The sequence below is a fragment of the Acanthisitta chloris genome, unplaced genomic scaffold, assembly GCF_000695815.1.
Source record: "Acanthisitta chloris isolate BGI_N310 unplaced genomic scaffold, ASM69581v1 scaffold6430, whole genome shotgun sequence".
NCBI lineage: Eukaryota > Metazoa > Chordata > Aves > Passeriformes > Acanthisittidae > Acanthisitta > Acanthisitta chloris.
This window is the reverse complement of record NW_008653242.1, coordinates 1-16,036: the sequence shown is the minus strand read 5'-3', so window position 1 is coordinate 16,036 and position 16,036 is coordinate 1. Positions and strand designations below refer to the sequence as shown.

At 37.3% G+C, this 16,036-nt stretch overlaps 1 protein-coding gene across 1 annotated transcript in view; it reads left to right on the top strand.

Annotated features, from left to right (window-relative positions):
- FAM184A (family with sequence similarity 184, member A) overlaps window positions 1-15,180 on the top strand; it is a gene marked incomplete at its 3' end in the record, with an annotated part of 32,464 nt that extends 17,284 nt beyond the window's left edge. Inside the window, exon 9 of the mRNA XM_009080083.1 lies at window positions 14,968-15,180. Within this exon, the coding sequence (XP_009078331.1) occupies window positions 14,968-15,180 (213 nt within the window). The remainder of the gene's footprint in view (window positions 1-14,967) is intronic.
- Window positions 15,181-16,036: the final 856 nt, after the last annotated feature.

The window sequence follows — 16,036 nt, the reverse complement described above, 5'->3', positions numbered from 1 at the left end:
ATTGTGTTTGTAAACTCAGTTATGTTAGATAACTCAAAGAAAATACTAGCACTGTATTTTTTCCAAACCATAAATGCTATAGAGCTGGTTTTATTGACTCCAATTTGAAGGAATAGCTGATAATGAACAAACACATTTTCAAGTAAGAGAAACAGGGTTTGCAAGTCATTAAATGACTGTGATTTCAGGGTGTTATTGTGGGATAGCTTTTAATTTGAGGTCTAATTTGAGAAGTCTAATAACTGAACACACACTTGATTAAACAGCTTCTTATAGCAGCACATACCTATATTTTGCTGACAGGGGAATTTAAGCTTGTGATATCTTGTGGTTTAGGCTCATAAAAGCTGGAGGTTTTCAAAGTTATTGGTCTGTTACTTTTATAGCATGAACGTAATAAAGTCAAATGAGTCCAAGTCTTAAGTTTCACATTACCCAAGCTTCATTTACTTTCTTTACTTCTATCTATAGCATTTTGTCTTTAAAGGAGTATATTAAGCTTTCTGTAGTTTTAACATACTTTTAAAATTCTTTACTTAACTCTACCTTTTAAAAATACCATGTTAAATCTAACCTGCAGTTTCAGAATGGAAAATTAGTATGTTGCAGATGAACTTTTTTTTTAATGCATTTGGAAGAAGTTTTGGAATCAGAAATCTTAACTGTATTAAGAAGAATTTTACTAGATAATTTTCAGATATAGGAAATGATCTGCATATGCAGAACGGTCGTGTTTTCCTTCATTCGTTTTAGTGTACCAAAGAGCTGCACCATTTCATAACAACACGTGTGTTTGGATGACTGTTTTAAATTTTTTTTAATCCAGCTGTTACTTTTCCATACCAGAGTTTCAGTTCGATAGGTATGTGATAAATGGAAAAGTTAGTGTTGGTGGTAGGGAATTAAGCTTTTCCTCTGTAAGAGTCTATATTTTATCCATTACAGTTGGAAGAGAGAGAGTTCAAGACCATAGCATAAAAGATGGGTAACTTAGGTCTTGGAGAAATGGGTTTGAAGTAAGTTCCTCCTGATTGCAGAACAAAAAGGGTAGACACTGAGAGTTTCAATGACCTGAATCATAGAATCACAGACATAGTTAGGCTGGAAGAGGCCTCAGAAGGTTGTCTAGTGCAACCTCCTGCTCAAATCAGTCAGCACTGAATTTGAACCACAATGCTTAGGGCTTTGTCCAGTCAGTTCTTGAATAACCTCCCAGGGTGAAGATTCCACAGTCTCTCTGAATAATCTCTTTTAGTGCTTAATTATCCTCATAGTGAGGTTTTACTTTATATTTAGACAGAACCTTCTCTGTTTCAGGTTGATTGTTTTCTCTCATTGTCCTGTTGTATACCACTGTAACAAGGCTGAGTCCACTTGCTCTGTAACCACCTCACAGGTATTGGAAAGCTGTTGTGGCCCACAGAACCCTCTCTTCTTTAGACTGAACAAACATGGTTCCCTCAGAAGGATATATGTTCCAGTCCCACCCATCTTGGTGGCAGTTCTCCGCCAAACATGATCATGAACTGAAGGAGGAGACAGAATGTGCCCTCCAGTTGGTGTGCAACAAGTGCCAAGTCGAAGGGACTGATCCCTTCCCTCAGATTATTCTTTGCTCACAGCCCAGCATGCTGCTGGCATTCATGGGTGCCAGGCCACACTGCTGATTCATGTTTAGCCTGCTGTCAGCTAGGTTGTGCAAAGCAGATCTGTAACCCTGTGTGGACCAGTGCAGGGGTTTAATCCATCCCATGTAAAGGACTTTGCATTTGTCTTTGTTGAATTTTATGAGGTTCCTGTCAAACCATAGCTATAACCAATATGAGTCCCTCTGGATGGCAGCCTGACCTTTCAGTGTATCCTGCCCCTTCCACTGTGCTTCACTGCACCTTCTACTCATCCCAGTTTGCTGTCATCCACAAACTCCGTAAGGGTTCAATCTGCCTCATCCTCCAGATCACTGATAAGGTGCTGAAATGAGCAGGTCCTAGAACAGATGCCTTAGGAGCTCTGTGCTGAACTGGAACAGCATTAGGGCTGTAAAATCGTGAATTTGTTACACCCAGCCCCAGTTTCCATTAGTGGGAAGATGCATTTAAAACCCATTTGAAAGGCATGAAGCCTGTGTAAAAATTAGGAAGAGAGAAGGAATCCAGCTTCTCTTTCTGCAATTCATACATTTATACCTGAAATACTGATCTAGTCTGTACCAGTAGTATTATACAATGACTTACTAAAATAATACAAGGGCAGGGTCTCTGCTAAATCATTTGTAAACTCCTAACTTGACAACAGATGTGGCCTGTGTGTGCTCTTTATGTTGAGAAAGTGTCTAGAGCCTCACTGTTTACCTGTATAAATGCTGTTCAGAAAGGTTGAACTGAGAAATGAAATGCATCAATACTGGGTCATAATTTTGTACTATGTATTGATGCATATCTAGTTTGATTTAAAAACAAGCTGCCAAGAAGGGTATTGCCTAACTTGAAGCATAGGAATGGTTATGTAATCAAAGTGTTGAAAAAACAGGTTTAAATATAGCTACTTAAACTGTAGAAAAATACAACATAGAGTATGCCCACCTTGCAATGCTGCTGACTGGTGCTGGAAAAGCTGAATGAAGAGACTCAGCTATAAATGTTAACAATTTTAAAAATTAAAAAAAACTCAGTCAAAGAATTTATGCCCATGAAGTGCACTAAGCTGGTTTGTTTTTTTCTAATTATGTTATACTAATCTACAGATTTCTGCTGTCTTCTAGCTGTTGCACATTGGATAAGTGCAATCTAGCCCTTACATAAAGCAAGGTAATAGGTTTGCTTAGATACCAGTAATGCTAAGTGGTGCCTCATGGAATGCACATAGGACTATAGTTACTCTAGCGGTATAGCTTTGTTATGAGTAAAATAATTCTCTTGAGATAAAATGCTATTCAGCTGATTAAGTGCTTAAATACATTCCTACCAGTTGCAAAACATCACTACCATCTACAGTTAAATGTGCTTGGTAGTTTAACTAGATCAGTGTCTAGAGACCAAGTGTGTGGTTCTTATCTCTGATACAAGAAGTGATTCTAGAAGATGTAAAATGAAAGTGCTTTTCCTTTTTTTTTTTTTTTTTGCCCTGTAAATGGCACCAAGTACTTCTACATCAATCCATGTGAGAATTTCATCATGAAATATGCAGTGAATTCAGATTCAGTCCTAGCTCATTCTCATTCCTCTTAGCTCTGTAATGGTGTTTTAATGCTTTTCTTAAAAACATTTTACTGCTGAGAAGGCTTCAGCCATGGACAAAAGAGCGGGAATTTTCTTCTCTTTAAAGCATGACCGTGCCCTCTCTTCTGCCTGTCTTGTGTAACCATCAATTCTGGGCACTGAAATGTACAGGTTTCTTCTTGTGATAAATGTTTCTTTCTGTGAATTAAATCAAGTTTTTCATTGTGGATGGGCTTTTCTATAGTTGAACAAATAACTGGTTCTCCCATCTTCCATACTTTTCAGTAACATGTGTGTTTCAGTAAATTGTTTTTGTCAGTGTTTTCTGCCATTCTTATGTAGCTTCATATGTGACCAAGCATTAGTGTCATCTTCTTTCCTAACTTTGTTAACTTTTCACACATGAAGATAGGTCTTATATCAGTAGAAATAGCAGTATGGCAAGAATGGACAGAAGTACACTACATATGCTTTGGTAGATGTTGTTTATTTTTCTTACTGCAAAGATTCTCTCCTTTCTGGAAAAGGAAGCCAGTCTCCTATTCATAGTTTGTTTCTATGATGGTGTGCTCTTTTTGAAACTGTCAAAGTAAACAAGATAAACTTCGACTTCTATCAAAATGTAAATATTTCCTTCTGATGTAGACAGTATTCAAATTGTAGTTTTCAGAAAAATGCAAACACAATCTTATAATGCTAGCCTTAAAATCCTGAGTGCTGGAAAGTCACCAAGCTCCTGTGCATACCTGGAAATGGCTGTTGATTAGGCTTCAGCCAGAGGCAGTTACTGCTCCCTCTTTACTTGCCTGTGTGGAGATGCCTCTTGCAGAGCTGATATGCATCCACATTAGCAGAATCAGGAAATGCTACTTCTTTCCTCAGCACAAGGATTACTGGCCTGTTCTGCAGCCTGAGTAATCCTTGAATTAGATGATTTGCTGTCAAATGGATGCTGGAAATTTCTACAAGAAATAATGTGGACATACCCTGTATCAGTTTGCTGAAAGGAGATAAACTTTCAGCACAGAATCATTTTACTCAGCTTCCTGGCGTTTGATATTCTCTTGAACACACTGTCTAAAGACTTGTCTGTCAGAAACAGTGGAGGTAAATTTCAAATAACTTCCCCTAATTTGCTTTGGCAATTCTTGTATTCAGTAATACCAGTAAGGCTACCATGACATCTAGTGGATGGTAAGGGGTTTCGGGCAATAATGTAAAAAGCACTTAGAAATCTAAAAATGCTGAAATCCAAGGGACTATAAAGAAAAGTCATACCAAACAGGGAAACAAGAGCAAAGGACACCCTGGAATACAGTTCAGGGTAAGGTTTTATGCCTCCTCTTTCATCTGTAGGTATCTGTTTTTCCAAAGGAGCACTGCTTTCTGTGGCTCTGGAAAACTTTCACAAATTATTACAGCTCTCAAAACTATGGTCTTAATGAGGCTGTACTGCAACTCCTGCAGGGTTCAGAGAGAGTCAGGGAAGCTTTGGGAGTTTCTGCCCAGATTCAGTGTCCTTGAGCTTTGTGACATTCACCACTGATTTAGAATACAGGAATACCAGCTTTTCTAAGTGGGGAACCTATGCTTTAAGCAAGTCAGAAACTATCATGTGGATAATCATACAGTACAGAGTCACTGCAGCCCTCAGAGGACCAACTGTTGAGGGTGCCTCCCCCTATTTCATGACTGTCTGTACTTCTGAGTAAGGAATTCCCCTTGTTCTGGGCTCCCTGTTCTGTGCAGAGATGTCATCCTGAAGATTTGGTTGGTGCATTTGTTCTATCCACACTGGTCATTGTAGTTGTGACTGGAGTTTGAACATGAAAACAGATGCCTAACATTCAGCTGTTCATTATGAGCCTTTAGCTTTGGTGAGCCCGTTCAGCCCACACTGTGCTGTCTTCATTATTGTACCCTTTGTTTAAAAGATTCTGAACATAACAGAGGAAATTCATTAAAGACCATTTACAATTAAGAGCTACTCATCAATACAGACAAACAAAAGCAACAGAACAAATCAGTGTTTTCAAAGTATTTTCAGTAGGACACAGTAGGAATACTAACAAATGTGAGTCTGTTGCTCTGTTAAATAGTAAACATCTTACTGGACTTTTTTTCATCTCTTTTGGGTTTTTTCGCCCATGGTGTTATGTTTATTTGAATTTAAAAATATATCCAGGCTAATGTTTGAAGGTAATAGCTTTATATCTAAAGAAACTTGTCTGTCTGATCCTAAAATTCTAATTGAAATTTAATATCACTACTTTTTGTTTGGCAAAACAAAATTTACAATTTGTAAATCTGGAAAATATTGAAAGACATTTTAATTCTACTTGTCAATGGATGAAAAAGCCATTAGATTCTTAGTACAGATGTAATAAATGATGCATGAGTAAAGAGTTTAATTTGATATTTGGAAGTTTACACTTCCAGAACTCTTAAATAGAAATCTTAGCCAAATCCAACAGTAATACCATCCCCCAAACAAAATTTTAATCCCATATCTATATATGTTTTTCCCTTAAAGATAAGATAAAGAGTCTGGCAAAAATCTAGTTTGAAAACATTACCCTTAGCCTCTTTGCTCCTTATTTGCTCAAGTAGCTTTTGCATAAGTTCAAAACCATTGAAAACAGCAGACCCTCAGAGGAATGAGAGGTAGCTTATCAGGTAGGGTGAAATTTGAGATTCAGCAGATGAATAAAATTCCAGATTAAGGGTTCTTCTTGATAGATACCTCTGTGTTCCAGGAAGACTGAGTCAATGCATGTAGTCTTTAAAATCCTGACAGAATTATGCCAAATAAATGAAATGAAGCTCAAATACCATTCCAAAATCTTTAAAAATTATCAGAAAATTCAAATGGCCCTGTTTTTCCCCTGACAATTGTCAGATTATAAGCATGTATCCCAAAATCCAAACAGGTGATACAAATATGCAAAATTATTGTGCCAACCCAAGCCATTCTGTGATTCTGTGGTTTTGCCTAGAAGTGTGATAGATTCCTACAACTGGAAAAGAGAAGAGCTCCATTGTTTTAAAGCAGTAGAATAAATTCTCCACCCTGTGATAGCCTGGAGACAGCACCTTCCTTCAGGGTTGCTGCAAACCAGGAGGAAATCAGGACCAATTAGACCCCGGAGTTAATTATACATTTCAGAACACCTTATATATATTTCATTTGCCTCATCAGAAAACTGTTGGGTTTTGAACGAGGGAAGGGACTCTAAATGCTGCTTTTTCTTACCAGTCAGAGAGGGCAAACTTTGATGTAGCTTTTCAATTCCTAGCATGTCACAAGCCTCAAGCCAAGTACAAAACGTTGTAGTAGCAAACAGCTGCTTTCCAAATCTCTGCGGAGTCATCTGTCGCGTAAGCACTGCGCAGCCAGGGACTGTACATCTGCTGACAAATCAGTCTTCCTCTTCAAACCAAAGATGTGTCTTGAGGGAGAATTTTCGGGTGGTTGTTGTTATTAGCTGGATAAAATGGACTTATGCCAAAGATCCCCTTGGCTTCTTCGGTAGGCATCTCAGAAACTAGTTTCTTTTACTAACATCTGAGGGATGCACATAGATTTTCTTCCTCAGAAAGGTTAGCAGCATCTATTGGTGATCACTCTTAAAATGAGGCAAAGGCTGTGTAAATCTGCTTTCATACAACAGATAAAGTTGGACCTTTCCCAGTTAGGGTCTCAGGTTTTACACAAATTCCTGTTTGGCAGCAGTACTTTGAAAATTCAGTAAACTGGATAGCAAAGTCAGATTGTGACACAATTTTGCATTGAAATGTCAGTGAGGAAAAAAGTGTTACATAACTGATCTTTGGGTGATAAGATGACTGATGCTGAAATTCAGTGTCAAGCCTCTCTACTCTGGTTGAAAGTAATTTTTAGCCCAGAGAAACAATGAAATGAGAGAACTTCCATGCATTCAATAAGTTAATGTCCTGCAGGAAACAAGGTAACTGAATGAAAATGTGAAAATATCGGTGGTGCAGTAAATGTCCTTCTTAAGGAGAATGGCACTATTTCATCACCAAGTATGGCCCTTGTGACAGTCATGATGGGAGCACGAGCAACTGTTTGTTACAGTGAGCAAACCCAAAGTTTGAGTAGTTTCAAATCACTAAATCTATGCTTTACTGCAACACAGATTGGCCCAACTAAATTGAAAACTCTGCTCTTTCAGGTGAAATAGAGGTGGGAATACAAATCTTGCCCCACATATTGCATGTAAGGTCTTTCACTCCTGCTGTGTAGCCTGCAATGATCAATGGTTTTTAGAGATGCAGCAACCTCTGCTTTTCTTCTGGGTCAAGGTGAAGTTTTCACAGTTAAATCTGAGGCTTAGCTGTGCATATGCTGAGGGTGGAGAAGACAGTGCTTCTACTGAAAAATGAGACAGCAAAATCAAGTGAAAACAGGTTAGCTAATACACACATACTGAATAGAGAGAGGTTTTCTGAAGTTCCTGTACTTTCATGAGGCAAATTAATTCACTTGTACATCCCATATCTACAAAGCCTGATTTTAAAGAGAATTGAGCAAGGGTTTCTTGTACCACAGTAACATCACAAACCAATAATCTTGAATTCCAGCGTGTAAAAATAGAATGATAGTTAAACCCGCAGTCGCCATTTATTTTTTCCTCATCGCTTTTCCCTGTGCCAGAAATAGAGACAATAATAATTATGCCTGCAATCTTTTCAGTTCTTGTAACTTTTTCCCCAGAACACAGACCTTGCTGTGGAAGTAGTCTTAAGGATGTTTTGAATTTTTATGGAATTTCCTCATAATACTTAAACCAGCATTATTTTGGAGTTCTGCATTCTGAATGTGTCCTGGACACTTTTCAGTATGAAGCTGCATCTGATTCTGTCGCTGCACATTTTGCTAGAATCAGAATCTCATGCAATAATAAATTCAATACCATTAAAAATTCCTCTTCAGTATTTTTTCTGTACAGGAACATTTATTGCCCAAGTTTGTAGTGTTGTCAAAGCAAGAAATCTAGCTTTCTTTGGCAGGACTTTATTCCATTGTTATTTTTGACTGAAATTCACCTGGTTTTCACACTTGACGATTTTCTTGTTTGACTCTTAAGTCATTTACAGTCTTTTTTTTCCCAGACTGATGTTTAGCTAGCTGTCCTATAATTGAATGCTTTTGAATGGTGATATGATAAATCTGACTTTCAGATTTGTGAAGTGTATTTCAAGTTCTATTAAAAAAATGTAAGCTGTATTTACTGTGTATTCAGCATTGCTGTGTGCCTTTTTAGAACACATAGGAGTGCCAGATACATAGGTTCAGCTTTATAAAAGAATAAATTTTTTTGGTCTTGCATGGTCTTCTTTATGCCAATAAGATTTGAGCATTTAATAATTAATATTACTGCTCTCATTTCACAATGAGGAAATGTGGCTTGCAGTACAATTGGGTTGAGTGAGGTAGCATAAAAGAAATCTGTGACAAGTTTAATTGGAGAGTTTTAGTGCAGAACCTTCACCAAAAGTTCATTTTAATTCTGTCAGTATTCAGCTCTCTAGAAAACTTTGCAATTTGGTGAAATCACATGTGTTAAAATGCTTAGCCCATGTTAGTACTTCTAGTCCTGGCAAGGCCAGTTTCTTTCTTGGTGAAAGAAATCTGTTTTTCTGCAAGTGAGAGGGAACAGCCTTCTTAAATGTCCTTTTAAATAGGGTAGACCTCAGAATATAGCTTCCCAAAAGTATTCTTACTTGGAATTCTTTTTCAGTATAGAACATTGCTAACTTATCTGCTTCAAAAAGTCCAAATCTTAGTTGTGCCCAGATATGTCCACCAGTATTAAGTCCCAGACGTTCGAGAAACTGAACATTTATTTAGCAAGAGATCGTTTCTGCTTGTAACAGCTTCCCCCCTAAACAAAGCAAACAGATGGGAAAGGAAGCACAGATGAGGTGGATTTGTTCAGACGGACACTGTCAAACTCCAGCATTGCAGTCGGAGCTGTTGGGTGTCAGGCTGTTGACTTGTCCGCTGGAGTATGATGCCTCCTAGTGTTACACCCTAGAATAGAAAATCATTGCTTAGAACTCTTACAATTTTAATCAGCTCATTTTGGATATTCCACAATAATGTATTTTTATGTTGTGCCTTTTTGTGGATTTGGGAGAACGAATAACAATTTCTTCTTTTTGTATTTTGACAAAGTATTACCTAATAGTTCCCACCTAGAGGCTTCCAGGCTGATGTCAGAATACCTGCTGTCTCCTGGAGAAAGCCATCTTCTTGCCTGACCTGTGCCAAAAGGGGAAATTGGTCATGCTGGATTTGAAATTGCTCTCCCTTCATTTCTGATGACTCTGTTCTGTGCGTGTGTTTGTGCTTCTCTATGTGATTCATATATATAAACACACAGGCATTTATACATATATATATGAATGATGTGTATTACTTGTATTATCAATAATGTTTCATATAGAGCATTTACTTGGCAATGTGTTTTGGGGTTTTTTTGCTTTTCATTAGTAATCAGCACTAGTATAAGGGGTACATGAATTCATTCTTTTGCTGGGGACTGTCAGGAAGAGTTTTTATGTATCCATCTCATTCTGAATTTTAAGAAAAACAAAAAGTATTTTAATACAGATGTCTTAATTACAGGCTAAACTCGTTTTCTGCCCTTTAGCAGTGAAATTTGATCTATAATATGATGTGTTTAATATGCTTGTGATATTTCAGAGACACAGCTGATTGTTGATTGCATCCTTACATAACGCCTTTTCTCATAGGAATGCAAATTGGTGTACTTAATGATTTCTTCCCAAAATTATTTGCCATAAAGGGGAAGAGAAGACAAGTGGATAACTTCAAAAGAGTTCAGCTGTGTAATATATTAATATATAGTAACATTATGTTAAGAGATAATGCTATCCTGTATGTCCAGAACATAACAGGGAAACCACATCATTCTGTTCTGTGTTCGGTAGCTTATATACTATGTCAAAGCAGTGTATTCATATTTTTTCCAGATAGTTTTCAACTTACTTTTCTCTGATCAAATTATAATTAATGTTCTATGTTTACCCTTCCTTCCTTATCCCTTTTTTTTTACTTAGTTGATTTCTGAATGTTTCCCTTTATTCCTGTGATCTTTTCTTCATAGCGGCACTGTCTCGGTGAAGCTTTGCATAAATCTATCAGCAATGTAAGTGATTTGCACTTACAGCTTGTGAACAGGGCATGCTTGCACTAATCAACCTGCATATCCTGTGGTATTGCTTTAGAGCTTTAGCCTATGAAATGGAAAACGTGGTAATATTTGAGAGGAGAGCGTGTGCCGCTAGTAATCAAAAGCTTGTGTACTGCATCCGTTCATCTGTGTAAGTGTGGACATCTCACTGGGCATCAGACACTGTGTATGTGGTCATAATGTAAGCAGCATTTCCCTGTCATTGTTGACTCAAGCAAGCTTGTGGGCAGTGCAAACGTGTATTGCAGAGCTTCCTACAAGGCATGAGATTGATGCTGTATTATAATTTGCAGTTTTGCAGTGCAAGTCATAATTGTAGCCAAAATACTTTTCTTTCTTTTTTTTTTTTTCTAATTTCTAAAATTCTCACTGTTGTTTTTAACATGCTGAAAACCTTGGATAAAAGTATTGGAAGTTCAGAGGATAGGGTTTAGGGCTGTTTTCTTTTGAATCCTCAATGAAGGGATGTTCCAAAGACATGCAAAGGGAGGCACTAATGTTCTCAAAAATGGGCTCTTAAGGATGTCAATGCATGAACTGAAAAAATAATGTTTAAAATTATGTGCTATTTGAAAAAGACTCATATTTTTAACCTTCTTTTACTTTTCAACATCAAAAAAATTATTAGAAGGGTAGACTAACCTGACTTGCTTGTTAGAATCATTAACTCCTCATTGTCCTTTATTTTCTGTATAGTCTTTCAATACAAATAGACATCTCCAGACATTGACTCATTTTAGGCTGTGGTTTTGCAGTCACTTTAATCTGGTGGAAGTATGAACTGCTCTTACATATTCCTGATCTCTTCTGTTTTCCTGGCCAAAAAATCACTTTGCCCTTGGCCCATGCTAAAAATGTTCATAAACAATATGCTGAGAATTATCAGAACTGGAGCAGGAACTTAAGTAAGAGGCAGGTTTTAACTTCAAGCCAAAAATGCATTTCCTTCATGTTACCTTGATAAAAATTTGACTAAGTTACTGTGGTTGACTCTATTTGAATGTTATCATGAAAGACTTGTTAGAGTGTGATGATTAAATTACCTGTGGTTCTGCAGGACTGAGTGGCACTTCCCCTAGGATTGTACCTCCTGGGGCCATGGTGAACAGGACAGGACAGTGGTGAGAAACCTGCAGGACAGGAACTTGGTGGAAGGGACAAGTAGGAGTGGGATTCATCCAGTATCTCAGCGTTCCTGCCACAGGCACTTAGAGGAAGTGGAACAGGATCCAAGTAAAAATTGTGGGCTTTATTGCATATGAGATTTTTAAGCTGTAATTTGTGTATAAATTTCCCACCTAGTGCATAGAATTGGAGTGGATAATCTCTTCAGACTATCCTGACTACACATTACTATTATACTAAAAATGGAGCTAGGAAGAAGAAAAAGAACAAAGGAGGGGAAGAGGAGGGGGAGAGTTACTGGAATATGGGATGGATGGAAGAGAAGGAGTAGATTGTCGAGCCAAGTCACAGTAGTGGTCTCAGGGAATCAAAAAAAAAAATCAAACACAACAAACCTGAGAGTTTATGGAATGTGATGAAATAGGAACAGAAGTAACCTGAAGAAGCATAGTTTATCTAAAAGCACAGGGGGAAACACACCTCCAGCCAGGTTCTGTTTTTTGCTAGGTGTAGTCTGACAGAGAAAAAGGAAATAAAGTCAAGGCTTACAGATGAAGAGAAAGGTAGGTATGAGGTTACAGAAATGTGGGGAAAGAGAAGCACTCAAAAGTGAACATGGGATGCATCAGAGTAGATGGGGATGTGAGTAGACTAAGGGGGAATTTAGGTAAGATAGATTAGTTTTTTCCTGGAGATGGAAAACAATAGCACATTGCAATACCAGAAGATGATGCACACATGAAAATTCAGAGCTGGCCATGCATGGTGCAAACTCACCACATCAGTGCAGTGAGTTTCTAGGGGTGAAGAGAAAAAATACAGTGTGTGACTGAGTTACAGATTTGTCTGACCAGCATGGCAGCCCTGGCCATGGTATGCTGAAACAGGTCAGCTGAGAAGTTCTGGCTTCTGAGAAAACTAGAACTCCCCTATGTGAGAGGAAAGGTTTTGTATACATAAATAACTGGTTGAAAAATATGTATTCTATTGAGTGTTGCCACAGTGAAGGTGGCTTACCAGTGGAGTTACACTGATGGCTGACATATTTTGTTTTGCAGGCTGTTGATAAATAAGTAAGATGGGAAAGTTTGCAGCTTATAAAAGGTTATTTAGGGTGGCGAAAAGACTGTCTGAAGGATTATAGAATAGCTGTAAAAAGCCAAGGACCTTGGCCATAAAATGGCAGATGAAATTCAGTGTAGATAAATACAAAGTGATACACAAGGAAAAAAAAGGTGTAAAATGATGAGCTTTACCTTGATCTGTTATAACAGAAAGTAGGTGAAAACATCACATGACTGTTCAGGAGTCACAAAAGCAAATAAAACATTAGGTATATATGAGAGAAACAGCGAAGATAAAATGTAAAAGCATATAAACCACTAAAACTAGAGTATACTCTCATTTCAAACACCTTATGCTGTTTTGGCTTCCTAATCTTAAATAGCAGAAAAGAGGCAAAAGTAGAGGAAATGTGATCATAGATCTGATACAGCTTTCTTACAAGGAGTGACTCAGTAAGCCAAAACAGTTCAGTATGGCAAAGGGTGTAAGGAGGGAATTTATGGAATTCTATAGAAACAGGAGTAGAATAGAGTAAATGCAAAGGGAACTTCTTTTGACTCCTCTCCATCACAAGTATTAGAAATCATCATGTCAAATTGGCATGTGTACTTGGAACTTGCCACAGAACATTATAGATACTGAAAAGTTTTTATGGGTTCAGGTAATGGTTGTTAATATTTTTTTCATTAATCTGCCCCAAAATACCTCTTCTGGTTCAAGAAAAATTGCTGGATCCAGGTAGACATAAGAGTCAAGGTTCCTACATGTATGCCTTGACCTTTTTTTCCCAGGGTAATCCTGGATAGCCCTTTCTGGAGGCAGAACCAGAAATTAGACTAAACTTTCATGTCTCACTGTAAAATTTGTATGTGAAATTTATATTTAGTTTATTTAGTAAAAGGTTTTACGAGTATAGTTCAGATTGCAGCATGTAGTGTAGGTCTTTGCTATACTCTTTCAGTTGTAGCTAATCTGTTGCAAAGGTCTCTAAGTAAATACTGTTGATGAGTATATGTTAAAAGGAGAGTATAAGTGCCCAGACACAAAGACCTGGTGAACCTGAAATACAACGAGCCATGCTCATTTCATTTAAATTAATTTGCTTTTTTTGTTTAGTTTACTGCTAATTTTTATTTGTGTAGCTTTTTTCTTTCAAATCTGCTTTAGCTGTGCCCTTCTGAAAAAAACCCAAAAACAGACCCACGTGTTCGACAGCAATGTTCATGCTGCAAGTTGTCCTTGGTGTGCTGCTGTTAATTTTTGTTAAGTGGTGGATTTCAGTGTTCTTTAACTCAATAAATTGATGTGCAATGTCGTTATTAATTTGTCATAATTAATTTCAAGATATGCTGATTCAAATGACACTATCAGACTTTCATTTACAATTCCATTTTATGTAATGCTCCAAGGCTTGAAAAGTATCCTTACTGATTGAAATTCTTTGTCACTTGGAAATTTTACTATTTCTTACTTCAAGCCACTGTAGCAAAATTCTCTTGGTTAAATCTTGTTTCCAGAATTGGAGGATATATCTCTCATGTTTGGCTCTAAAGGACATGCAGGTTTAGTACTTTCAGACTCAAAATATGCTATCTGATGTGAACAACAAAGTATAATATTATGATAAAAAGAAAATGGGACTTTTTGAAGGAATACAGTATACTGTAATACTTGTTGGATGAAAAGCATCATTTGTAAAATCAGAAAATGAGTTATTTGTGACTCAGATTGCTTAGATCTTGGATTTTGGAAACAAGCATAAAAATCACTCCCTGAGTCTTACTGAGCTATATTTGTGATACAGAGTGGTATGATACCATTTCTTTCTAAATAAGAAAACTACCAGTAAGATAGGACCATAACACATCAAAAGATACAAAAATCCATCACTGCAGATGTCTCAGGCTGTCCTCCCCACCCAACTGCAAGATGATCCTTGGAGAAGAGATGTTTCCCTGAAAAATAGTTTAATAATCAAGAGTTTGCTTTCAGAACTTGATAGTGTCATTTTTATTGATCTTTTATGTAAGACCTAGAAATAATTTTTGATAATTTGGCCATGAATGTGTTAGAGGTAGTGCTGTAGTATAAACTAACCAATGTAATAACCCTCACAAAACTCCTAAAATATAATTATTGTATCTCAGACATACAATATTAACAACAAATTCAGTAGATGGAAGACATTGCTTGTCTGTCGTGCAGCTAATGCACTGGTTTTAAAATTTCAAGTGTTTTCTTCTTTTGAATGTCTCCTTGGTGGCTGGTGTTAGTATTAGTGACTAATGGACATTTGCTGTTCTGTTGTGGGTTAGATCTCCTTACTGAAGCAAAATCTGGAGATGCAGCTTTCCCAGTCACAGAGCTCCCTGCAACAGCTACAAGCCCAGTTCAGTCAGGAGCGACAGAGGCTGACCCAGGAGATCCAGGAATTGGAAGAGGAGCATCAGCAAAGGCATAAGTCACTTCAGGAAGCCCATATCCTTGCCTTTCAAAACATGGAAGAAACAAAAGAGCAAGAACAAAAGGCATGTTCATATGGATATTCCAGATTCTCTAGAGAATGTTGCCATTCTAGTGTTTTATGTACATAGTTGGAACTAGCAAAGAAAATTATCTGCATATACTAAATTCCCTTTTCAGCTGACGTGTTACAGTGATATTGTTACCCAGTTAAATCTGAGCAAGACATATTGGAAAGTATCTCTAATGCTTGCCAATGTTTCGTGTCTTGCTTTATGCTCCACAACTTTATGCGTGTATGTAGGTGTGTGTATATATATATATATGTAAAATTACTATGAACACATGTTTCTTTACAATAGTTTAACATTGTTACCCATAACATTATATTCTAGTTTTGATTTGAAATAGAAACTTTCCATTACACTTACATAATTTTACATGTACTTGCTGTCAATTGACTTCTTTTCAATGTACTTTATATTTTCATTGCATTAAAAATTGTATAAGCTCTGTTCTGCAATTTGCAAGATAATTTTCATGTCCAGAACATCACACCCAAGATACATTTTTTAAAAGCTGACTAAACCAGCTTTAAAACTAAAATTTTGGCAGTGCGTGGTACTTAGTGGGGGGGTGTTTTAAGGCTTTTTACGTTCAGCTGTAGAGTGTACCTCTGCAGTCAGTTTTCCCACTGTCTGCTCTTACTGTGCTTTGGTTCACATCATAGACTGGTCTTGGAGCACACCAGGTGGACTCTTGTTATTTGAAATGAAACCAGAAGATGTGCAGCAAGAACATTATGCTTCATACAATTCAGTAGGGAGTAAACATGGGTGTCCCTAGGGAGCAAAAATCCTCAAACGTGTATTGCATACTCACTAAACCCATCTATGGATCTGTGCCTTGTTACATGCCTTG